Source organism: Cololabis saira, chromosome 23 (genome assembly GCF_033807715.1).
Source record: "Cololabis saira isolate AMF1-May2022 chromosome 23, fColSai1.1, whole genome shotgun sequence".
In the NCBI taxonomy this organism is placed as follows: domain Eukaryota; kingdom Metazoa; phylum Chordata; class Actinopteri; order Beloniformes; family Belonidae; genus Cololabis; species Cololabis saira.
In genome coordinates, this window is record NC_084609.1 from 25,736,415 (window position 1) to 25,762,503 (window position 26,089).

The window sequence follows — 26,089 nt, forward strand, 5'->3', positions numbered from 1 at the left end:
CAGATCACACTTTACAAATAACAGGTTATTTCACAAGTTATCTTACTTACGCTTAAAGTACTTCATATATTGTCTCCGATGAGATGTGCACAAGTGAGTATTTATAATAAACTGGTTTACCAGGTATTTGTAGGACTGGCAAACTTCTCATCCAGGAGTGAATATTATGATAATATTGCGAGTCAGCACTTGCCTTCAAGTAATTTTATTCATACTTGAAGGAGGTTAATAAAACTGGGTTTTCATATGGTGACATAATATAGAGACATCAGTTTATCTTTGACCTACATCAATTGGGGAGGTTCTGTTCTGAATAACTGTATGACCCCCGAGCTAAAGCCCGTCCCTGTCTGATGTGGGACCGGCGGCCTTCTAGTCATCAATTACTTTTATTTTTATCTAGAGGAGGAGGAGGAGGAGGAGGAGGAGGAGGAGGAGGAGGAGGAGGAGGAGGAGGAGGAGGAGGAGGAGGAGGAGGAGGAGGAGGAGGAGGAGGAAACAAGATAAGCTTTGAAGGGACTGAGATAGTTGGGTTGTTCCAAAACGATTATCAGAACTACTCACCGATACTGCTGAAAACACGGCTATCATGGAGTATTTACATGCCTGCACCACTTGATACCACGTTATTTTATAAACAATACTTTTCTGTTGCTCTAAAAGCCAAAACAGGAAGTTATGCAAAGCTGCCTTGTAACTTCCTGTCTTGAGTTGTCAGGTGGGGAAGGAGGGGGCATGTGAGCTGCTGAATCCTGGTTGTCTTTATGTAATAGATCTGTCTTTATTTCTAATTCTCTTATTTAGATCATCATTTTATTTAAGCCAGTACCCAGAGTTCAGTATCAGAAAGGAAAATAATAGTGTTGGAGTGTCTGTGGTGAGAAGAGGTGACTTTATACTTAGACGAGACATGTCCATGCCCAGCCTGCACAATCCAGGTGGCAACAAGTACGGAGACCCTGGGTAGCAGCTGAGGCCCCGTAAAACTACCTCTGACCGCGCTATTGAAACGCAGCTTCTGTTACACAACAGCAGTCGTGGTGAATGACGACTACAAGAAACATGCCAGAGACCCGACAAGCAATGGCTTAAGAAGTGAGGAAAAGGACTTGAGAATTAAATAGACAAAGTGTGGCCCTCGACTCAACCCTCCACACCTACAGGGTGTGGAGGGTGTACATGTGTTTGTGCTTGCATTTTTTTTAAACTATTTCGCAGCATGATGTGTAAAGTTGTGTAAGGTGGAACATGCTTCAAGTTCCAAACTACATACGTACTTACAGGACATCAACTTACAGGACGCTGGTCACTGATCGATGGGCGCCTCATCTGAGTTTCAAGGTTTTTAAATGAGAGTTGCCTGATTCGAGGAACAGCATCGTGCTGCTGTTTGCGCCTCTGAGAGCCGATGTTTGTGGAAGCCTCAGAGTTTGGACAGTATTTCAAAGTTAACAGAGATAATAACCCTTTATTGACACAAACATAACCTTGGCCACTGTGGTATCCCTTCAGTTCTTCGCTCTGATTGGTCATCTTGGGACACATCCTACTGTCCAAACCACCGACCGTCGCCCACAGTGCATCTGGGCACTTCTAGTGCATGAGCGTGAGCAGATGTGGGGGGGCGGGGGTCTATGCCGAGTCTGGCTGTACATCTACGTAGACAGTTTAGTGAAGCTACGGCTGTAGCTCCAGTAAACAGTTCAGTTGGACTCCCTCCCCCTGTACTAGTATACCTGCACGTGATGGGAGTTGCTTTACCGTCCAGTCCTGCAGAGTCCACCGGGCCAGGCGCTGATAGCACCCGCTTTCAGCTGGTCTCCCCACACCAACACAACAGATACATGTCCGGTTGGGCTTGTAGGTTTGAATTGGAGTGATGCCAGACAGCGAATCGGACAGACTATTTACGACCACGGCCTTTCATCAGTCCTCGTGTGAGGGAATAAATCTGCTCAAGTGGGATGTTGTGTGATGGTTTCCCGGGATGACTGTGGGTAGTTAACGTGCACAGACCATAACTGCATCCCCCTATCTCCTTTTTTCTTCAGGCAGACATGTATGTGCATGTGAGCTACTTTTCTTTACTCTTCACTAAGAGGAGGAGCCTGGCCGTCCTCATTGGTTGACAAAGGCCCTCCCTCCTGACTTTTAAAACCCTGCCTCCTTACCTGTACTGCAAAGAGCCCCAGCTCCTCACCTAGTCACTGGTCATCTGTCTGTCTTCTTGAAATAAATCTGCTCTAAAAGGAACATTTACTGTGAAAGGAAGCCTCTCGGAACTTCTTGGGGACTCGTTCAGTAAGTGAACATGATTCTTTTACCGTGGTATCGGGGATCTGTTTGTGATTTAACAACGCAGAAAAAGGATTTTCGTATTTGAGTTTCGAGTTTTTTAAGAGTTTCTTGTGAAGCTTTGGAGCTTTTAGGAGCATTGACTTGAGGCTCAGAGCTGGTGTGATAGAGTGTGTTTGAGGAAGACACTGCCGCTCTTATCACCAGTCATCTCAACCAGTTTCAGCGCTGCCTTGCTGGAGGGCATTTCTGAGACGGCTGATGCAACAGTTGGTCTGCGTGCAGAATGCTTGAATTAGCAGTTAAATTGGTTCAATGTGAATCTTTATTTTCAGTTTTTCCTCTGAACACATGGCAGAACAGAGCAGAAATTATCGCCTAGCAGATATTCTGAAAGGCAAACGTTGGCGACGCTGGAACTTTTCCAGTCGCACTTTGGTTTATAGTATGCCAGAAAAGGCTTGCACATCACATCGGTTATATCTTTCTGATATTTGTGACCAATTGGATCTAAAGCTGTCGTCTCAGATATTGAACTAGTTTGTGCTGGCAAACGTTAATTGTTGTGGAAAGTTCCAGCAGGAAGTGGTACTTCTGATATAGTTGCTCCTCCTGTTTTCTTAAATCAGTGTTAATCCTGTGCAGATTTTAATGAAGAAACACAATTGAAGATGGATCATATCGCAGTTGTTCAGCATTTGTCTTGGCATCCACTTTTAAGCCTTAAAAATATTTAAAAATCAGAATAAGCCATTGCAAAGACACAAGGAAGGCAGACTCCAGACATTCGGAAGGAGCAGATCTGTAAATACTTACTTACTGCTACTGTTTCCAAGCTGTCGTCTTGTGCAAACGTGTAGCTGCAAAGGAAGAGCTGCAGCAGCTTGCATACAGTAGCTGCATTTGCACATCTTAGATTATGTACAAGTATGAAATGTGTAATGAATGATTCTATAAGGTCATGGCTGCGACGACACTGAGGCTAACTGTGTTGGACAGGTTAATCCTCTTGGCTGCAGAAAGCGAAGCCTCGTCTCCCGTTTCCTGATCGCCTCCCAGTTGAAATTGACACAGCGAGATTAGGTGTACCGGAGTGTGTGATGTGTTTTTTTCGCGGTGATGTAGCCAATTAATCTCCGTTGGCTGGTTGTATTGTTACAAAAACAAAGATCACAGAAGAATGACAACCTGTCGGAGACCGAATAATACGAAGGTGGCTTCATCACGACGATGAGCCGTCGGTGGGGTAAAAGTAGGAGCATTTAAACACATGTGGGGACTCGATGTGGAAAACTTAGAGCTGATGCATGAGCGGCCTGTTGACTGTAAACACTCCTTCACATTATCATGTACGTGGCACTTCTTAAGCACTTCCTTCATTAAAGGCCCTGATCAGTAGTGGAAAATAACTTGCTGGTGCTGGCGTCAACAGGACTTTATCATGGTTAAACTTTAGGGCATTTCTTTTCCAGACTAAGATTATAAACAGAAACTGATCAAACGTTTCTTACAGTTTTTACTGATTGTCGCGGCCAAAATGTATGTAAACCACTCAATCTCTGGAAGCACTGCAGCCTGTGATTACATGACAACTGGGTGGTTCGTCATTCGTTTTCAGTCGGGGTGGGGGTGGGGATCGGGGGGCCCAAGCCTTTTCCAGCAGTTGTAAAAGTTTCTCTGTAACAGCAACTTTTCCCTCCTTTATAAACCCAAACGAAGGGGAAAACAATCTAAATGCGGTCCACTTAGCTCACTAACTCCGGGGAGCGCCACCCACACGACCAGAAGGAGGCGTGCGCTCTGGTGTGATGAAGATAACACGTCAGAATCACGGTGGCACTTAGGAGAACGAGGGATCACGCTGCCCTCCGGTGCCTTTTGTGCGTCAGTTATGTGTGATTGAATAACAGACTGAACACACAGATTAACTTTGGAAGAAGGAATCTGGTTTCTTTTGTTTTAACCCCTTTCAGCTTAAAAGAACATTAAAAGAACCATAAGATGGTATGGAGTGTAAACTTAGTGGTTAAGTTGCTCTTCTAAGCCACAAATGTACCTGGATCAGCTCCTACAGACAGACCAGAGTAGTTTTTTGCCTTGTATGTGTACAAAAAGCAGTTTTAGCTTTGACATCTCAACATTTGAACAAGTAAATGGCGTCGGTTTCTATAAAGGTTTTTCATTTTGTCGACCACCTAAAGCACTTTATCCAACGAGCTCATTCACACTTCGTCTGTATAGTCTGACTTTATGGCTCTTTCTCTGCTACACACACTCGTACACACACCGATTAAAGCCCTGAGGACGATACGGGCTCGGTATCTCGCCCCAGGACCCTACAACCTGGACGGCAGAAGCCGGGGATCAGACCGTCAACCCTCTGATTTTTAAACCGCAGCCATCGTACGTCTCCTGCTCCTGTTCTGGTCTGGCTGCACTTTTTCTCCCCGAGCCTTTTACCGCTGCTCAGTTTCTCTGCGGTCAAAGCACGACTATCAGCAGAAAGTCTCGAGTGTCTGCCAGCTCGTAAACATCATGTGGTACACAGACCCGGTTGGTGATTAGTTGGCAAACACAGATGGGTACATAGATTGTAAAGAGTCTTAACTTCCTGATGCGACCCAACCACAGGACTACGGTACATGTTGTAAAGCTGGAAGGAACCTGGACTGTCCGAAGCTCCGGACTAAATGAGAGCTGCTGAAACCGGGAATGCTCGCAGAGCGTTCTACATTCACGAAACTGCAACCACAACAAACTCATATTACATAAACGCATATTACATATTACAGCCATGAGCTCATTCTGACACATAAACAACGGCTCAAACTTTTCCTTGGCACACATCCCAGATATTTGCATATTTAAGGCATTTGACACGAAAGACTTGAAATGTTGAGGTCCTGATTGACGTATTGGTGCCAAGACAAAAACCCTCCGGCAAAGCAGTGGGATTATATAAAAAGAGGGGGAAAAAAAGGGAGGTCTAAGTTGTTCAGAACAAAAAGTTAAGTAACAGAACAAATGTTGGCGCTCATTTGTTTTCATTATCCAGTGGACACAAAAATAACTGAGTTAATTCAATTCAATTTCAATTTTATTTCTATAGCGTCTATTAAAACAGAAGTTGTCTCAGAACATGACATGAGTTAATCCAAATGCTTCTTTATGAGCTACAATGACCTGTTTTCTAACTTGTTAGTGGTGTGAAACATCCCAACATATTCTACTAAACAATCATATTACTGTATATTAAGACCAGATATGTCCTATTGGACATATCAGGTCGTTATTCTGGGTGTAGCGCGGCCGATTGATGCCACACTTTTAGTGTACAGACACAAGAGCTGGACTTACGTCACTCAGACTGGAAGAAAACAAATGTAAATATATATAGCTTAAAATAAAAGACAAGAAAGGTCATGTTTCTGTTGTTATAACAACTGGCTGCCATGGTGATGCACTTGCTAGCATAGCTTGACAAACGGCAAACAAAACTATAAATACACCTTCTATTTCTGCGTGAGGACTCCCTGCCTCCCACCCTTCCTTACATAACTTTCTGAGGTTCTGGAGACCAAAGGTTTGGTTTTGTTTGTCCATGAGACCGTCAGTCTGAGGTCCAACCTCACGTCGCCCCACGGCACAATCCAGCTTGTTTGCTACTCGCATTAACAAAGCAAACACTCAGCTATTGTTACCGATTGTAATGGATTTGATTTATTTTATTTACATTAAGTGGGGTTTGCACAGAGTGCTCTTTGTGCGTCAGTGTTTGTGTGTCCGCCCTGCTCGTATGTGCTAACTACAGCGTTGTTGAACGGGTATGGCTAACCAGGGATAGCAGCGGCGCCGGCTGGTCTGAAGCTCAGAGTGGTTCATGGTTTACGTGAACAGTAATATGACTTTCCTGCGTATAGATCCACCCAAGAGTGACACCTTTCCCGATAATTCTGACTTCTGAAGTAAATGTAGCGTAGCATACCCGGAAGCTTGGTTACATCCAGTAACTACTGTTGCCTCTTTGTTGGCAACCTTGCAGGGTGGGGATGCAGCAATTAGTCGACGTCGTTGACAAAAATCGGTAATAAAAAGAAGTCGCTAATTTAATTGTCGACTTTTTGTCTTCAAAAAAATGAACAGAGTGAGGCATCAAACTCGCTTCCCATCTCTGCTGAGGTCTTTTTTTATAATAAGCATCATTTAAACAACCGTATGCAAAATTTAAAATCCAAGAGCTAAATGAGAGCCATTTAAAAACTGCGCTGCAGTTTATGTTTTTTAAATGTCATTACTTTTTTCTTGAGAAAAAGGTGTATTTTATGGGGGTACAGTTATCAGCCCCACACAGCTGGACAGAGACCCGACTACAGCTGGTGTAAAGACCGGTGAAACCCCCGCGGGTTAAAGGGGCTTTAGTTACAAGGCTCGACTTCTTTCAGGACTCCGTTTGAAGTGTCTGTCTTATGCCACTTATTACTCCTGCACAGCGAGCCGTCAGTTGTCAGGAACATCAGCCAATGTTTGTCTCTGTTTTACATAAAGCTAATATAGTTCTGCTTTATGTTAGCAATAGTATTCAAACTAGATTCAAATGAACAGTAGTTAAACTGAACTTCCTCTCCCGCTGAAGCCAGGAAGATGTAGTCAGGTGACCCAGCTGTCCAAGACGGTTCCTCGGTTCCAGGAACCCGTTTGCAGGGAATCTGGCTCCATTTCACTCCGAAGGCGAAGGGTTCTTCACCGAGCCCAAAAAGGCTACGGAGCAGGCAGATGAGGCCGGCCACCGTGTTTACCTGCAGTTTTAGACTGCCATGGCGAGCTAAAGTATTAAGTGAAGAGGTCGTAGTGCAAGCATGTCTTAATCCTTGACTCTGTTCTCTACGGTGTTTTAGGTGTTTTCATCAAAGGTAACAGCTACAGCTGTAGCAGAAGTGTCTTGAGAAGAAGCCTCCTCGCCAAGTCTCGTCCCTGAAAGTCCGGAGAACCGCCTCTCGTCCTCCTGTGGATTCATCATGCCGGGAATCGCGGATCGCATGGAGCTGAAGAGGATCGCCACGGAAGCTGACGACGACAGCATGGAGAGCTACACGGAGCCCAACGACATGGAAAAGGCCACGATCAACAGGTCAGAGACCCCGTATTGATCCGGACCAAGTCCAGGCGCCGTTTGTGACGTATTACTTTATATCTTCTGCTGCACTTCTTTTTTTTTTTTTTTTTTTTCTTTTTTTTAATACAAAACAGGTAACAATACAAGTGCGCATAACAAAAACACATGCAGGTACAGGACAAGAGGGGGCGCTAGGAAACAAACTAAACAGACAGACAAAAAAAACAGTACAAAACAGCAAAGTCAATGTTTTTGTTCGTGTGTGTGTTTGTGTGTGTGTGCGTGCGTGCGTGTGCGTTTATGTATGTTCTATATGCACGTGTGTGGTGTGTATGAGTATGATGGTTTTCTAGAATAATGGTTATTTTAGGAGAGATACAGCAGCCAAAAAAATAAATAAAGCTAAATAAATAAATTAAATAAATAAATAAATAAATTGAAAAAAATTTTAAAAAAGGTTTTAAAAGAGGGAGAAAGGGAGGGGGGGAGAAGAGGAGAAGAAAACAAAGGGAAAAACAAGCAAACAAACAAGCAAAAAGAGACCATGATCTTGGGGGCCGAGTTGAATACATTTCAGCTTCACACTTGAGCAGAAACTGGATGTAGAATACACATCCCATAGCGTACGCACACATTGATTCCCTTTCTTTCCCTTCACAGCCAGTTCATGGACGACAACGAGGACGGAGAAAGCCACCGGTTCCTGGCAAACGGGATGATGAAGAAGAAGTATGAGGAATACCCAGAAGAATATGTAAGCGGCTCACGAGTCACAGATAACAAGGTTATCTGACGAGTCACACTAACCGGCTTCTCCTCGTTTGGTCATGACACGCGGAACCGCTGATCAGTCCACCTTAAAGCAGCGGTTTAAAAACCACAGAAAGGGCCAGAATATCATGGAAAATAAATAGTTTGGGATTCGAAGTTCCTGAAAAGAAAGAAAAACAGCCAGCGGTGTATTTACCCGTTGTTTGTAGCTCAGATGTTTATCTGAGCCTGTAGATCAGTTGAAGAATGCAGGAACATGTGATGAATGCTTCTCTAAAGTCTTTAGAGTGGATGTTATTGACCCGTGTGTGGTTTTCCTGAGCCCCCCGTCCTCACACTCCTCCTCTCTTCTCTCTCCCGCAGCATCCGGGCCACACCTCCTTCGGCATGTCGGTCTTCAACCTGAGCAACGCCATCATGGGCAGCGGCATCCTGGGCCTGTCCTACGCCATGGCCAACACCGGCATCGTCCTCTTCACGTGAGTCAAACCGGTTCACGGTCACGCTTGGCCGGCGACGGCGCTCCCTGTTTGTTTTCTGGGCAGGGCTCGCCATTGTTAGTGTCGGACGCTCACTGCTGCCTTCTGGGTAGAGTTTAAGCTGAAAGGCTGAAAGCTGCAGTCGTGTATAAACACATCTACCTCATGATGATGTTGCTTCCTGGAGAAGTGGGCGGCTGACCCGCACACCTCTCGCCGTACTCGCCATGTCGCAACACATTCCTCACTCGCACCAGGAAGACTTCCGACATCCAACACCGCCGTGTCACCCTCCTCTGGACGTGTGACTCCCGCCTGTGTGCTAGCGTCACACGGGACGAGAGCAGCTTCAGCAGGACAACCACAAGGACAAAGAGTTAAACGACGTGCGCTTCACTCGTCCTAGCAGCTGCAGGGCGTTGGCTACGCCGTATCTGAAGATGTATCTTCTTCTGTCTCTGAGATCGTCTGACATGAGAATCACATGTTCTTTCCCTGGTTCTTCACGTGTCGTATTTTAAACGTATCAGATTAGTGTCACGGCGCACCCAGGTGTGTTATACATCAAAATGTGCGTCTCCATCCTGGGACTACGCGCATTACTTTTCTCTTTCAAAAGCGTTACCGTGGCGACGCTAGACGCCAAAAAGTGCGCCCACCCTTCATCTGATTGGTTCAGACAGAAAAAACTTTGCGCCTCAAGCCCCATAATACGGTTTGACGTACATGAACGAAAATCGGTACACACCTGTATCATGTTGCAACTTAGAGAATAGTCTCTTGGCGCCATGGCCGAAACCTAACAGGAAGTCGGCAATTTTTAACATTTTGAACTAATCGCTTAATTTTGGCGCAATTTATGCCATTCCTTCGGCAGTTAATACGGTGTCACTTTAAAACAGAGGCGTCAAACGCAGTGCATCAGGTGTTTGGATGCAAAGACTTTTGAGGTTTTGCGCAGCGTTGCGTGATTATAAAGAGAAGGTAAAGGTAAAGGTAGACAGTTGTGCCCTGGGTGATGGGATCAATGTCTTCAGTCAAAGATGGATGCGATGTTAGAAACAGCAGAAGAACCAGATCTTTGGCCCCTTCTGCCAGCAGCAGATCTGATCTGTCACCCGGGGAGCTGCTCAAACCTGCAGAATTACCTAACTTGCTCACCTGTGTCAACCCCCCCCGGCATAAATCATCTTGTACTGTACCTTTAAAGGGGGGTTATGTTAAAAATAACCCTGTTAGGACTGGAGGAGCTGACTACTCCTCCTAAAACCAGCTGCTGTGAACACAACCGTGAAGACGTGGTTCAGAAGAGGGCTCTGTTGTAGCACCTTTAAGACTTAAAGGTGTAATAACGTACATCTACCTTAAAAGCGGAAGGGAATAAAACCCCCACTGAACGGTACATGACCAGGTCTCTACTTCCTCCTCATCCCTCTCTCGTTGCTCCCCCTGCAGGATCCTCCTGGTGGGCGTGGCCATCCTCTCCCTGTACTCCGTTCACCTGCTGCTCATGACCGCTAAAGAAGGAGGTAGGTATTCAGGTCGTCTCTGAGGCGTGGCCGGCTCGACTGGTCTCGCCAGCATGTCCCTGCGTTGGCAGCGGGACTCGCTGTATGCAAATATTTACACGCAGCTGCCACAAGAAACCAGCCTCTGGATGTCTCTTTTTCTCGTTGTGGTTTTGTGAAGAATGGTATTTGAAGTGAAAGTTTATGTAAACGGAAACAAAAGCGTTTCCGTTTATACAGACAGAAATGCTGGACCTTAGGAATGGGCGATATTTTACCGTTCATGATAAACCGTCAAGGAAGGAAGGAAGGAAGGAAGGAAGGAAGGAAGGAAGGAAGGAAGGAAGGAAGGAAGGAAGGAAGGAAGGAAGGAAGGAAGGAAGGAAGGAAGGAAGGAAGGAAGGAAGGAAGGAAGGAAGGAAGGAAGAAATGAGCCAAAAAGAAAGAAAGAAATGAGGAAGGAAGGAAGGAAGGAAGGAAGGAAGGAAGGAAGGAAAGGAAGGAAGGAAAGGAAGGAAGGAAGGAAGGAAGGAAGGAAGGAAGGAAGGAAGGAAGGAAGGAAGAAATGAGCCAAAAAGAAAGAAAGAAATGAGGAAGGAAGGAAGGAAGGAAGGAAGGAAGGAAGGAAGGAAGGAAGGAAGGAAGGAAGGAAGGAAGGAAGGAAGGAAGGAAATGAGCCTGAAGGAAGGAAGGAAAGGAAGGAAGGAAGGAAGGAAGGAAGGAAGGAAGGAAGGAAGGAAGGAAGGAAGAAATGAGCCAAAAAGAAAGGAAGGAAGGAAGGAAGGAAGGAAGGAAGGAAGGAAGGAAGGAAGGAAGGAAGGAAGGAAGGAAGGAAGGAAGGAAGGAAGGAAGGAAGGAAGGAAGGAAGGAAGGAAGGAAGGAAGGATAAATTCCCGTTGACGTGTTTATGTAACAAACATGGCGGATCTGAGTCATTCCAGTTTTGCAGTACAGGTGTAACTCATTTAATTGTTTTTTATTAATTCAATGTAATCGGTGTAGTTTAGTAGCATTTAGTATTCTTTTAGAGCAATGTTTTGACTGAATGTGGTGATAGATTTATAGTTAAAAAGATGGAGTTGAATTGGTATTTTTTTTATCGTAATTTTTATCGTTATCGGGATAAATGCCAGAAATGATCGTGATACATTTTTTAGTCCATACCGCCCATCCCTACTGGACCTGTCCTCCTCTGATCTTTTTCCTTCTGTCGTCCCCCCCCCCGGCAGGATCCCTCATCTATGAGAAGCTGGGAGAGCGAGCCTTCGGCTGGCCAGGAAAGATGGCTGCCTTCGTAGCAATAATCATGCAGAACATAGGAGGTAGATCATGTTACATAACAGGGTGTTTACAGGGTTACTGGGTTACTGCAGCCATGCTACAGCTGTGTCATCTCTGTGTGCAGCCATGTCCAGCTACCTCTTTATTGTGAAGTACGAGCTGCCGGAGGTGATCCGGGCCTTCCTGCGTCTGGAGGAAAACACCGGGTGAGTGCTGGTCCCACGACCTTCCCGTTTGAGCTGGTTATCCATCGTTTATGACGTTTAACGTTGCGTTCTGTTTGCAGGGAATGGTACATGAACGGCAACTACCTGGTGGTGTTCGTGTCCGTCGGGATCATCCTGCCCTTGTCCCTGCTCAAGAACCTGGGTGAGGACTAGTGGTGTTTCTGTCTAGTCTTTGTCTAGTCTTTGGGTCAAGCTATCATTTTAGTTTTTATTAGTTTTAGTCACGTTCATTCTCCTTTTAGTCGTGTCAAGTTTCAGTCGACTAAAAATCTGAGCATTTTAGTCTTATTTTAGTCAGAATTGTCCAGGACCATTTTAGTCAAAGATTGTATTTAGCCAAACCCATTTTACAATTCAAACAAGGTTATCTTATTATTATATTATTGTTACCTTATAGACTAAAGAATACATTGATTCCAGATACAGAAGACTCTAATTTGAGTTTGCAACATGTTTATTTTTCCGCATTTCTCCCCATCTTTTTCTTTTTCGACGACACATTTGGTTTTCTTTTTCACGTCTATGTAGGAAAGTGTCTCCAAAGATGGATCTTCTTCTTCTCCAGCCCCAGAGCAGATCCCTGCGTTTCTCTATGTAACTTTGTTTTTAATGGACGTGAACCTAGAGCTCTGCGTTAACGGCATCAGCCTCTTTTTACTTTGTAATCTACATTTTAGTCTCGTTTTTATTCGTCTACGATATTGCATTTTACATTTAATTATCGTTATCGTCACATGACCAGCATTTTCGTTGCGTCTCGTTTCATTTTCCTCAGGTGATAAATAGAAATAGAAATAGAAATAGAAAGCCTTTATTATCATTATACTTGTACAAGGAAATTAGGCAGCAGCAGCAAAAAGAGTGAATGGGAGGATAAAAATGTACATGAATGGGTGGAGGAATATTGCACTTGAAAGGATGGAAGAGTATTGCACATAGATAGGTAAGGAATATTGGAACATTATGGATAGGAAATAGAAAATATTGCACAGTATGAGTTAGTTTATTGGTTAAGAAAGTTCACAGCTTTGGGGAAGAAGCTGTAAAAAGGTCAGTAGAAGACGATATTTATCATAATTTTGGTTGGACCCGCGTCCAGCTCAGCTGTCCTGAGCCGCCCCAGCAGATCCGTCGTAACGTAACCCGGGTCCTGAGTCAGCCGGCGGCGGGCGGGGGTGCAGTTACAGGAGCACCGCTCTAAAGCCTGCAGTCAGCTCCGCCGCTCGGTGTCACTTACAGTCCCATCCAATCAGAACGGCCCAATTCCACCAGGCCCACTGACCGAATTATGCAATAAACATTTAAAAAATCTAGGAAACAAGAGAAGAGCGGTGTGTCAGATCCCGGTACGTAAATAATGACGGCGTTGAAATGGCTCGCCGTGTTGCGTTGCATCCTTCTGACCCATCAAAGCTCCGTTCTGCTCATACCTGACGTTTGTTGGCTGTTCATGGATACGGGCGTTAATCGGCAGCGGCATGTGACCCACATCCTAGAATAGATGGAGGTGTAGGGGAGGGGAGAGGGGCGTGGCGGGGCCAGTTTATTTGTAAAAGGTGACTCACATAAAAGCAATGAAACGTACATTAAGAGTTTACAGTTCAGTTTTATTTCCGTAGCGACTTTTGCAGTACGAGTTGACCCCCGTGCAAATATCAAACTAAGAAATGAAGCAGGGACAGAAATAAAAGATGCAGTGCATTGTGGGGGAATACTGAAATGAAGCAGTACAGGAGGCTCGATTTAAAGCAGCCCTGATGGATTGTGGGAGCTTGCTCCACAGGTGGAGGGCGGAGCGGCTACTTGTTACTTGTCAGCGAGTTTCCTGCCGACTGTAACGCGGCGCTCTCGTTAACCCCAGAGCTTCCCACTTCCTTCCCTCATCTGTAAAGTCCTAGTCATCCAGCAACGCAGCAGAAACCTGCAAGTCACGTCGTCTCTGTATCGACCGTCAGGTTCAGGCCCCGCGCCAAGAACCCAGCTCCGGCTATTTTTAACGGGACCAAAATAAACATTTTAATGTGCAACTCAGAAGGTGTTGTTTGCTCTGCAGGACTTTAAGGGACCAAAACCGCCAGAAATCAGACGAGATCAGACATGATAATCACATTTGCTTGCAGGAAACATGTATTCTTGTTCTCTAACGTGGTGATGTCTTGTCCTCCGTAGGTTACCTGGGCTACACCAGTGGCTTATCCCTTTCCTGCATGGTCTTCTTCCTCTGCGTGGTAAGTTTATTCTGTGCATGTACCAATAATATGTCCTAATGAGCCAATCATGAGCGTATAAAGTTCATGAGCAGTTCATGAGCAAATATTGGAGACATGATTCTGACTGAAGGCGCCACCAGATGTCAGACTGTAGATCCTTCGTATCGTTGCCTTTTCAGTTCAGTTCCACGTTATTATAATAGCAGTAATTCTCAACAAGTGAGCTCTATGAACAGAAGATACAAACCCAGCGCCAACTAGCAGCCTGTAGCTGTCAGTGCTGGTTCATGCCTCCTGCAGGGTTGTGCAGCCAGATCACAGCTGGAAGGACTCCACATCTGTCCCACGGAGGTCCTGACATGTTTACTCTGTGTAAAGTGTTTCTGTCACCCCAAAGTTGCCAAAAAATGATGAAAAAAATTAGAAGGCGTGTCGTACCCTTTTTTAAAAACAACGTACCCTTTTCAGACACGTAATGAAATGTTTGTAAGTACTATAATAATAAATAGATGAACAGAATACGGGAAAACAGCTCCTCTGAATTCTGTTTAAGCACAGAAATGCAGCATAATGTGAAGCTGAGTGAGGAGGATAAAGAGAGATAAATATCCTCTGGTCCGGGTCTGTGATGTCACAGTATTCTGCAAATCTGAACGCTCAACTTAAAGTTGTGTTGAGTTTTTTAGTTTGAGGCCACTTAGGAGACCCATGAAACGTCTCTTTTTCCTAATTACGTCCCTTTTAAGGACAAATATGTCCAGTAACACATGACTGTAGAGTGTAGCGCGTCCAGCATGGGAGGAGATCTTACAGAAAAGCTTCCTGTGGGTGTTTTGCAGCTGATCTACAAGAAGAGCGTGCTGCCCTGCCCTCTCCCCTTCTTCGCCCACCATTCAAACCTCAGCATCAACGGCTCGGGGCCGTCGGGGCACGCGCTACAGACCCACCCGGTCCAGATGGACTTCTCCAGGGCCGACGTCTCCCCGGCGGTCACCGGCGGCCACGGCGCCCAGGCCTCCACGGGGGTGAGCTACGAGCCCCACCCTGACGACGAGGAGATGTGCACGCCCAGATACTTCATCTTCAACTCACAGGTGAGACGGGGGCAGGTGGAGGGCGCTGGGGGGCATTTACCCAACGTGTGATCAGCTCTTCGGCGTTTCCTCGGCCAGAATAGCCTCATTTCATTCCTTATCATATATTATATTCATCATTTACTGTACAGCATCTGCAGAGGGATGTTTGCTGAAGGTGGAACTGTGTGTCGGGGTGATCTGAGCTTTAAATCTGGCTTTAAATCTGGCCCATCAGGAGTAAAAGTGATCTGTGTTAAACTGATGGGAAGTGTACGGTAGTTTTATCTGTCTCTAGCTCTGCGATTAGCTGAGAACTAAACCCATCACATAATAAAGATGGTGTGAAGCAGGTCCTGGGCGTGGAGCCTGCAGACCCACGCGGTGCTCCGTGTGCCAGTGTGTTAATGAGTCGTAACAAGAAGTCAGTAGGGTCCGTTCTCCTTTTACTGCAAGTTCAGCTCTCTTCATGCAATTAGCAAACACTTTAACTGTGCAGCAGTTGCACAACTAGCAGGCCAGATGTAGCTAGGTCTGTTCATGAGGTAGACCTCTGTGTTTCACGTTCTTAAAGGTTCAAGAAGACGTTCTTCGGTTGTTTTCCTGTTTGTATTTTCCACCTGAGCTCTGCGGTGCAGCTACAGTGTTTGTTTGGACCAGGGGTCTGCAACCCCGGTCCTAGAGAGCCGCACTCCTGCATGTTTTAGATGTCTGTTTACATCAACACACCTAATTCTAATTAAAGGTTGTCATCAGCTTGTCCTCCAGGTCTGCACAAGTCTGTTAATGACACAGTCCTTTGTATCAGGGTGTGTTGATGCATGGAAACATGAAAAACATGCAGGACTGGCTCTCTAGGACCACGGTTGCCTACCCCAGGTTTAGACTGATCCTAACACGAGCGCTTCTGCTCGTCTGAATCTGGATCTGCTTGGATTTTGCCACATTTTCATGCTGGTTCTTTCCCCCCCCCGCAGACGTCGTACACCGTGCCCATCCTGGCTTTTGCCTTCGTCTGCCACCCGGAGGTGCTGCCCATCTACAGCGAGCTGAAAGAGTGAGTGAGCCTTTTCCTTTCTCGGTGCCAGCTCCCTCAGTTTGTGAAATCCTTTTACAAGAAGTTGCACTGCAGGATTTCCTGTTACTCGGTGTAAAACTACTCATGCGTGTCAGCTCCAATAAGCAGCAGAAGGCAGAGTTGGACAGCGTCTTTAATGGAGTCAGGAGTTGTAAAACAAAGGTGTGTGTGTGTGTGTTTGTGTGTGTGTGTGTGTGTGTCTGCAGCCGCAGCCGGAAGAAGATGCAGATGGTCTCGAACCTGTCCATCCTGGCCATGCTCATCATGTACATGCTGTCGGCGCTCTTCGGCTACCTCACCTTCTACGGTAAGACCAGCGCCAGACGAGCGCTGAACGTGGACACGAGTTCCCATCCCGCCCCTTAGGGCTGGGGATCTGGGGATAGTGTTATTAAAACTGTTTTTTGAGCTGTTGCATGAATTATATGACTGTAGTTCTGCAACATTTTAATACTAGTATTATATTGAGATTCAACAGCAAGTATTGCAGCTAATGATGCTGTAAGGACCAATCAGCTCCCAGAATGCTGATAGAACTGCTTTCAGAAACATCATGTGGGTCAGAATTACCAAACAGACCCAGGGAGGAAACAGAGACGGATGAAATCGGTTTTATTTTTCCCACATTCCGTTTTTATTTGTTCCATTTTCGGTCTATTTTGGTTTTTAATTTTTGAGCATTTGGTTTTTAGCATTTTTTGCAAATGTAACCCCAAGATAGTATATAAAGTAATGAAATATAGACAATTTATGCAATTATAACCTAACACTTTAATGTTTTCATACCTTTAAACATATTTAAAGGCAAAAACATGGCACCAGTTATTCTTGTGTCCGACAAAACATTCCTTTTTTGGGGATAAACAAAAAAATAACCAAAAGTAGTAATGTAATGTTGGAAAAAAAAAAATACATAAATAAATAAAAGAAGAAAAAAAAAAGAAAAAAAAAATCTTTAGACATATGAATCGATTTTTAGGAATGAATATGAGAATCGATTTAGAATTGGGAAATAGATTTTTTCAACACAGGCCTACTTTCCCTCCGTCTCACGTCGTTGCCGTCTCTGCTACTTTGTTTCCTGCAGATTTCGTTGAGGCTGAGTTGCTCCACACCTTCACCAAAGTGTACAAGTTTGACACCTTGTTGCTGATGGTGCGTCTGGCCGTGCTGACGGCCGTCACCTTGACCGTGCCCATCGTGCTCTTCCCGGTAGGTACACCGTGCACAGTTCCCACAGAAAGTCCTGTTCCGTGCTGGATTTAACGCCAGCACCAAATAGCTTCTGGAAAGCAGAAAATGTTCCCACAATTGTGATTAACTGGCTTCTTTCTGTTGCTTTTTTGTATCTGCACCATTAAAACGGAGCCTCGTTTGAGGAGTGGCCTAATTTGACTTGCGTCAGAGCACACAAGCGCACTGTGTGAAGCGCGAGTAAACATGCGCCGCCCTTGTAAACTTCTCACATTACTTCTGTGCTGTAAAGCTCCAGCTTACACTCTGTTGTCTATTTGTTGCAAAGTCTTGACTTTTTATTATTTTTTTCTTCTGCTACTTTGTCCAAAAAGGACCCTCTGTTCCTTTGTAACCACACGTGTGTCATCGTCTGCAGTCGCGAGTACACGGTGTGAGGCTATTAAAGCCCACACCTCCAAAATCACGCCAACACACAAATACAAGCAGGATTTCAGCTGCTAAAGACATTTATTCATGCTGTTTTTTTGTTTTTTTTTAAATATTGGGTGTGATGACTGTGTGTGTCATGTCCACTCGCCAAACCTTATCGTCTTACTCACATTCATTCACACATGCTCTTCTCTCCCCTCACTCCTTATTTGGTCCTGGGTTAATTTTAGCTTGTCCCTTATCTGACTCTAAGGAGAACAGTGGAGGTTTCCTGCCTGCTGCACTCTTTTTAGCCACCAGACACTCACAAACGCGCCCGCGCCAGCAGGGTGAAGGCGAACAGCAGCAGCTGCTTGTTCCTGGTTTTGCGAGGCGGCTGCAGTTGCAGCGCGCCGCCACCAGAGGGCGGCAGAGTTGCGGGTATCCAGTGCTCCAGCGCTGACTGACGATGATGCAGCAGCGACTGCAGCAGGTCATGGAAACATGATGACTCAACACGCTGACATTTACATGCTTAATGCATATCAAACAGGAGAAGTCGCTAACACACAGACGCACATCAGCACGGTTTATTGGGTTTTCATGGTCCGGCTGGTGCTTGCGTTCCCAGCGTGGATGTTCACAGCAAACCCCCAGTCCCGTCCGCAGCCACCGGGGCTTTTGTTTTGTTTCCCTTTCAGCCCACTCTGCAGTGGAAGTTTTACTGGCTCGGCGTGGACAGTGGAAAAACCCTCACCCTGACCGTTACCTTCGGGGGGGGGCGGAGACAGCGGGCGGGAGGAGGGATGCACATTCCTCAACGTATCTTGTCTTATGAAACCTCCCTCTCCGGGGTGTCCATTCCTCGAAATGTGCTGATCGTGTTGGGAAATGAGGTCTTCCTGAAGCCCTGATTAAACAGCCTGTGATGGCATGTGTGATATAACGGTTGCACAGCGTCACAGATCGCAGCTTTACACCAGTAACTAATAAGGAGAAGAATAAAAATGACATTTTCTTAATGATTCTTGAGATGCAAGAACATAGTCAGTGATAAATCAACTGTAACTTCAAAATTGACCTCAAAACCTAATCTGATTCATCGTTGGGACAGTTTTTACAAGCACTTTTCAAATCCCCGTTACGGTTTGTGGTGGAGAGAACATCCAAACCCTCTCTAAAAGAGGAGAACGGGACCTTTTAAAGATCTTTTAGAGAGGTATTCGGTGTATTGTGGAAGCAGAGAGCATTCACGAGGTAATGCTGTTTGACAACAGACGAGAAAACAACACTAGATTTGACCATTCACACGTCAGATTAGTCGATATTGAACGCTGAGGTTATTCTGACTAAAAAAGGGTCAAAAAAGCTCATTCAAACTGGGATTTCTGACTCAATTACGGGCCAAAAAGTGTGAAGAGACACGTGGCCACAACATTCTTCTGACTGCTGCACTTGTAGATTAAAACATCAGTTTTGTTTTGTTTTTCACAGCTGGAGAATTTCACAAAACTGAGTGGAAATAGAGAGAAGAGAATAGAGAGAAGGGACGATGAGTGATTTTAAGTTAACAAAAGTAGGTGAAGCCGGAGCTGCTGTGACACGATAACGCCAGTGATCTGTTTCATGTTTCGTTGCTGGGGAGTGTAAAACCCTCCATGTCAGGTGTTGTGAGTTTAATGAACTCACCATAACTATTCCTAGTCTCCGGCCCGATGGCCGCTGGGAAAGACTCCGGCCCTGCGGAGCTGGACGGACGGATGGATGGACGGATGGATGGATGGATGGACTAGAGGAAGGAAGACTGTTCCTACAGTAAACGAGACAGCGCTGAGAGAGTCATAAAGCTGCATGTAGGACACTGGGCCGACAGAACCGCTCGCTCACGCCATCCTTCGCCGGGCCAAGTCTCCGCTTGACCTTTTGAGAATCTCATCTCCAGTCCTCCCGACTTTTACTCTGTATCCAAAACGCCGGCGACCTTCAGCGCGAGATTAACGCCGTCTTTGTCTGCAGCTGTCCCGGCTCCAGCGGAGAGGTGCTCCGTCAGGCGAGGGGTGTGTGTGTGTGTGTGTGTGTGTGTGTGCCGGTCCGCAGGGCCGACCTGAAAGTGCGTGTGTGTGCGGGTGTGCAGTCACGTGAAGGATGGATGCTAACGGACGCCAGATCTGGCAGGGCTTTACCAGGATCCAGCCCATAATGAGAGGGGTTTATGTGGAGGCAGACGTGTCCCAGTTCTCAGGCCCCTGGGCCGCGGGAGAGGCCTGCAGACGAGCTGATTAACACCCCCGACGTCAGCGCCATACCTTCACCCGCACCAACATCACGCTCTTTGTCCCGACTTGGCCGGGATGTCATTTCTCTCTCCGTGTTCTTTTCTTGGAAATCCTCTCGTAGCGCCAGATTATTATACTATTATTATACTATTATACTCATTTTTACTCCTCATCCATCACAAGATCGGAGACAGGCAGCTTCAGTGGCTTCAAGTCAAAGGATGCAGAAGTTATCAGTCAAAATTAGGGCTTGGGATCGATTCAAATGTCAAGAATCGATTCGATTCAGACTTAGAATCGAGTATCAGGATTTGTTTCGATTTGATTCGATCCCATATAGATTTGGGTTAGTGTTATTAAAACTGTTTTTTGAGCTGTTGCCTGAATGAACTGTAGTTATGCAACATGTGAATACTAGTAGGCCTGTCGCTGCAATCGCTGCAGCTACTCTTCGACACCATGTTCATTGTTTGATAGTTTCACACCACGCCCACGTGTGAATTAGTCAAAGTCAAAGTCAAATCAAAAGTCAAAGTAGCTTTATTATCGATTCATCACATGTAAGACATACAAGGAATCGAGAGGACGTTTCCCACTTCACTCGGTGAAACATATAAAGTGCAGAATTAAATGACGTGACTACTGGGATTAAAGTTCACCGGGCGAAAATGTAATGAAAAAAATCCATCTTTAGACATACGAATCGATTTTTAGGAATTAATATGCAAATCGATTTAGAATCGGAAAATCTATTTTTTCATCACAGGCCTATTCAAAATCTGAAGGACAGAATGTTTTTACAGCATGTACATCAGTGACGGAAAGCTCTGTGATGGTTGTATCTCACATTTGTATGAGTTTGTCATTGTGGAGCTGCAGGAGCCGCCGTCGCCACTAGAGAGCTCAGGGCTTCATTCATAACTCCCCGGGGGTGTTGTGACTGGAGAAAAGCTGATCGTCTGTCTTCATCTGACGCTTCGGTGCTTTCTAGTCCAAAACACTGTAATATAAGTTTGTTTTTCTTTTTCAATCCGCAGAAAGGGACTTTTTCTGTTTTGCATACAGTTTCAGTTCTGCTCTGACTCGGTACAGTAGTCTAAAGGTGTAAACCTGACCCCCACTTGTGCATGTGCACATGTCCCCGACTGCACTCGGAGGAAATGTCACATATCTGCAGATTTCTGCAGAAGGAAACCTGCAGAGCAGCCGGCCCAGACTGGCCCTCCGGTCTAGTGGCTAACCGGCTGCAGCCAGATGTGTCCGGGCCGGCGTGGCCGTGCGTGTGCATGTGCATGTGCGTGTGCATGTGCGTGTGTGCGTGCCAGGTAAACAGCGAGGAGCCCAGAGCGTGTAAATATCACACGCTGGACTCCAAAGGCTCGGTGCCAGGTAGCAGGCGGGTGCCGAAGAGCTTGGGGCCTCGCAGAGAAATACAACATGGACGCTCTAGTTTTCCAGGCGAATTATGCAACAGCTGGTGGGAGTGAGGCGGGCGGCGGAGGACACTGAGAACATCGGCAGAGCTGCTCTTAAATTCACGTTATTATCTCCCCGCGAATGCGTTTTTGGCCCGGCGCGCTGGCATTTGCTTGGCAGCGGCGAGCGTTGCCCTGGCGGCGCCCGGCGCTCACGACGGAGGTCACCTGGTTTCATCTGACAGTCCACAAAATCAACTTAATTGAATCTTTTTCTCCCATTCTGCCATGAATATAAATCCCATGTTTAAGTCGGACTCCCGCCAGCCGGGTCTTTCTTCGTTTCCCTCCAGGTGAACGACGCCCGATTCAATGTTTTGACTTTGAAGCGCTCGCTATGGCTGCAGGTGCAAAACCCTCATTTGTCCCAATGTGTGCACAGAAAAAGCCACAGAAGTGGGTGACAATGGCGACTCACCTCCTCCCCCCTGCCGCCAGGCCCCGCCCCCTCCGGCCGGCGGCTGATGCAACCTCACGGCTCCGTTGCACCATGGGAAATAATCCCCGGCCGCTGGTTGAATGGGCGCTGTAGGCGCCGCTCCTTTGACACTCTTCCCCCGCGGGCCGCGGCCACTCGGGTTTCGCCTGATACCCGCGACCTTTCACCCAGTGGAGGCTTGAACGGGCTGCCTGTGGCTCAGGAGAACAAGGAGACTTAGCTGGGATCTCCTGGTTTCCCTCCCTCTCTCTCTCTCACACACACACACACACACACACTTGACACACTTCAGGCAGTGGCCAGGAGCAGGAATCCGCTGCAGCGGCGGCTCACACACACTCACACACACTCACACACACTCACACACACTCACACACACTCACACACACTCACACACACTCACCTGCTCGGTGGACGACACGTATGTCAGAGAGAGAACAGGAGACATGAGCAGTGAGTCTCTTCAGCCCCGTTTTAGATGTTGGAGCCTCTTCGTTGCTTCTACATACCCAGTCAGGAAAAGTTAGGATGGATGTATGAGAAAAACCAAAGAAAGAAAAGAATGTAAGGGTTGGATGGTTGTGTGTTGAAGACAGCGCGGGTGTTTCTCTGTTCCTCATCGCAGAAGCGTGAAAGGTGCAACCCCTAAACATACCAGAGTTAAATCCTTTAATATTGTGCTCTTAAGAAGGAGAATTATGGAAGTCCAGTCCCATCTGGGTCAGGGAAGCACAGACTCCCGCCGTTTGTTACTCTGGTAGCTGTTTCTGTACCAAATCATACGGCCATGTCGTCCTGTATTTTCACTGCTATTCCTCAACTCTTTAAAGTATATCCCCCCCCCTAAACACAGCTCCTTGTGCCTCCGCAGATCCGCTCCTCCATCAACACGCTGCTGTTCAGCGGCCGAGACTTCAGCTGGTTCCGGCACCTGGGCATCGCCGCCGCCATCCTGGCCTTCAACAACCTGCTGGTCATCTTCGTCCCCACCATCAGGGACATCTTCGGCTTCATCGGTGGGTGCACGCTCTCGGCTCAACGTGACAGCAGCTTTCTGCTCGTGCGTTAATGACGTCTCGTGAGGGAACCGGGCCCGATTAGCACATTCAGTACCAGGGGCCCGGTGCATTACGCAAATACCTTGTGAAGAACGGGAGCTTAAGGAGTCGTGTCACGTGAGCCAGTCGTTGCCGCCGGACCAGTTTTTCTTGTCACTGTTTGGCTTAAGGTTTTTCTCCCACTAGGGGAGTTTTTTACCTATCATTGTTTATGTAATAATTGCTCGGGGGTTTATGTTCTGATCTCTGGAAAGATCCTAGAGACAACTTCTGTTGTAATAGACGCTATATGAATAATATTGAATTGGATTGAATTGAAAATCTGAAACACTCGCGTTCTCAGGGCCACGTAAACGCCAGGTAGTGCACGTGTCTCTGACATTAAGCCCGCAGCTTTCGAAAATGACACTTTTCTTCATCCTCCCTCACTTGCGGTAAGAATGAGGCGTCCTGCCGTCGCTCCCAGCACAGCTGAAACCACGTCCAGGAGTATGAATCAGGAGTAGGAATCAGGCGTAGCGGTGCAGAGACGCTCAGGCTGATGCACTGCACCTCTCATTTTTGGCTTTGGAGGAAGAGTGTCATCGACCGCCCTCCTCACCCGTGACTTAATAGAGGTGATTGTGCACAAGGAGACGCCACCTGCTCTAAATGGAGGCTCCCGTTATCCTCCACAGCGACACAGAAAAGACAGTTAAACAACAAGTACAGTAATCCCTGGTTGTTCACAGGAGTTACGTTCCAAAAAGACCCCGTGATAGGTGAAATCCGTGAAGTAGTAACCTTTATAATTTTTTACAATTATTATACAAGGCTTCAAATTGTGGGTTATTGGATCTGAACGGGAGAATTGGTAGAACGCAGAACGTTTGTAGACATTATGGGTTTTGGAAAAAATTTGTAAACTTAAATTTGGCTGTTTTACATACATGTACATGTACAGTACATATGAAACCGTAACGTTATTGACACACAGGAAGTGAAGAAGCAGGGAGACTGTTTAGCCAATCAGAATGCAGAACAAAATGCAAATCCGGGAAGCAGCGAGACGTCAAAGGTGAACCGCGTTACAGCGAGGGATTACTGTTGTTCAAATTGCACCGCTCTTAAAAAAAATACTGTTATCACTCGGCGTGAGTTCTAGGTTCAGGTGAACGGGCTCGTTAGTGTGATGTCACATCCTCGGGGAAGCTAAGCGCCTTACACGTCTGGGACATATACATATACATATACACGTAGACGCCCCATCGAGCGTGAGCAGTACGTCAACGTCGCCGCCATATTGGATGTTCAAGACTGCGCTGTAAACTAATACAAGTAAATGGACTTATTTTCATAAAGCGCCTTTCTACAAAGACATTTACGTTTTACGTCTCATTTATTCATTCACACACGCACTAATATACTTGGAAACAGTTAGGCACCAAATGTAATATATTTAATTTTCTCAGATGGCAAAAATAAGAACTTTATTGATCCCACATAGGAGTAATTCATGTTCTATCAGCTATAGAGAACAAGGTAGTGCCGAAAAACAATATATATCCCCCCTCACAAAAATAAGAAAAATAGAGAAACATATTTTCTCATCAACAAAACATATTTTTAAATTTTCAAGTAGCAAAATAACATATTTTAACTATTTTTCCAATTTTTTCAATTATTTTATTGTCTGAAAAATGGTTCAAATGTTATTTTATTGTCTGAAAAATTATTCAAATATGTTATTTTGTTATTTGTTTGTTGTTTGTTGATGAGAAAATATGTTTCTCTATTTTTCTTTGTCAGGGGGGATATATATTGTTTTTCGGCACTACCTTGTTCTCTATAGCTGATATAACATGAATTACTCCAATGTGGGATCAATAAAGTTCTTATTTTTGTTATCTGAGAAAATACAATTACATTTGGTGCCTAACTGTTTCTCAAGTATATTAGTGCGTGTGTGAATGAATAAATGAGACGTAAAACGTACATTTCTTTGTAGAAAGGCGCTTTATGAAAATAAGTCCATTTACTTGTATTAGTTTACAGCGCAGTCTTGCCACATCCAATATGGCGGCGTCGTTGACGTATCGCAGCAGCGGGCAAGACCACTCAATGCGGCTTCTACGTATATATGTCTATGGTCTGGGACACCTGTAGTTGATCCGCTGCCGCCTGATTGGCTGAACCCTAACCCTCCGCTCTGTTGCAGGCTCCTCCGCCGCCACCATGCTCATCTTCATCCTCCCCGCCGCCTTCTACCTCCGCCTGGTCAAGTCGGTGCCGCTGAAGTCCCCGCAGAAGATCGGGGTGAGTGTGCAGGCTGGTTCTCACTGTGTTAATAGTTAGTTAGTTCATATTTATTTCGGTCAATCACAAACATAAAAATCAACAAACAAGATAACACAGGTTTTTTCCTGGTCAACATTGTGATTATTTGACCGAAAAGGTCTGGGATGAAGCATAAAGCTTATCTTGCCCACCTTTTAACAGAATAGAATATACAAATAGAACAAATGAAGTATCGTAAGTCTACACAAAATAATAATAATAATAATAATGATGATGATGATGATAATAGTAATAGTAATAATAATAATAATAATAATAATAATAATAGCAATAATATGATAATAGTAATAATGATAGCTCTGAAAACAGAAAGTGAAAAGATGCTAAGGAAACCGACAAAACCAATTTAAGTTGTCATTTTATCTCATGCATGTATGCATTCTTCTTTGTTTGCTTATTGTGTTTCTATATATGTGTCCATTACCTTTGCTGTTGACCCCCCATTGCCCCCACTGAACCCCCGTTGTGTCTCCTCCCCTTCAGGCCGCCATCTTCCTGGTGGTGGGAGTGGTGTTCATGATCGGCAGCTTGTCGCTCATCGTGCTCGACTGGATCCACAACCCCCCGGGCTCCGGCGGCAGCCACTAAGCCGGCTCTCATCTTCTTCTGGATTGACATTTAAGACAACACCACCACCCCCCCGCCCCTCCCCAGTCCCACTGCATGTCTTCTGGTCTGCTTCATGTCAAAGAGTCCTCCATCCATCCATCCATCCATCCCAGTCCCCCACATTCACCGCTGCCGATGGGCCGGTACCGGTACCGGGCCGTGGCGGGGCCAGAGGCCCCCCCTCCCCGGACAGGCCTTCACTGGAGCAATCATCAAATTTCAACGTGCACACAGGACGTATGGCATTTTCAGAAT

At 45.9% G+C, this 26,089-nt stretch overlaps 1 protein-coding gene across 1 annotated transcript; it reads left to right on the forward strand.

The window, feature by feature from the left end:
- The first annotated feature begins 1,947 nt into the window (after positions 1-1,947).
- Positions 1,948-26,089, forward strand: slc38a4 (solute carrier family 38 member 4). Its single transcript, XM_061714341.1, has 16 exons — positions 1,948-2,301; positions 7,191-7,423; positions 8,069-8,162; positions 8,543-8,658; positions 10,114-10,187; positions 11,396-11,488; positions 11,572-11,653; positions 11,734-11,816; positions 13,844-13,902; positions 14,724-14,978; positions 15,935-16,014; positions 16,242-16,342; positions 17,123-17,247; positions 22,702-22,846; positions 25,086-25,183; positions 25,709-26,089. The coding sequence occupies exons 2-16, from the start codon at positions 7,311-7,313 to the stop codon at positions 25,811-25,813; spliced, it is 1,623 nt and encodes a 540-aa protein (XP_061570325.1). The 5' UTR covers positions 1,948-2,301; positions 7,191-7,310; the 3' UTR covers positions 25,814-26,089.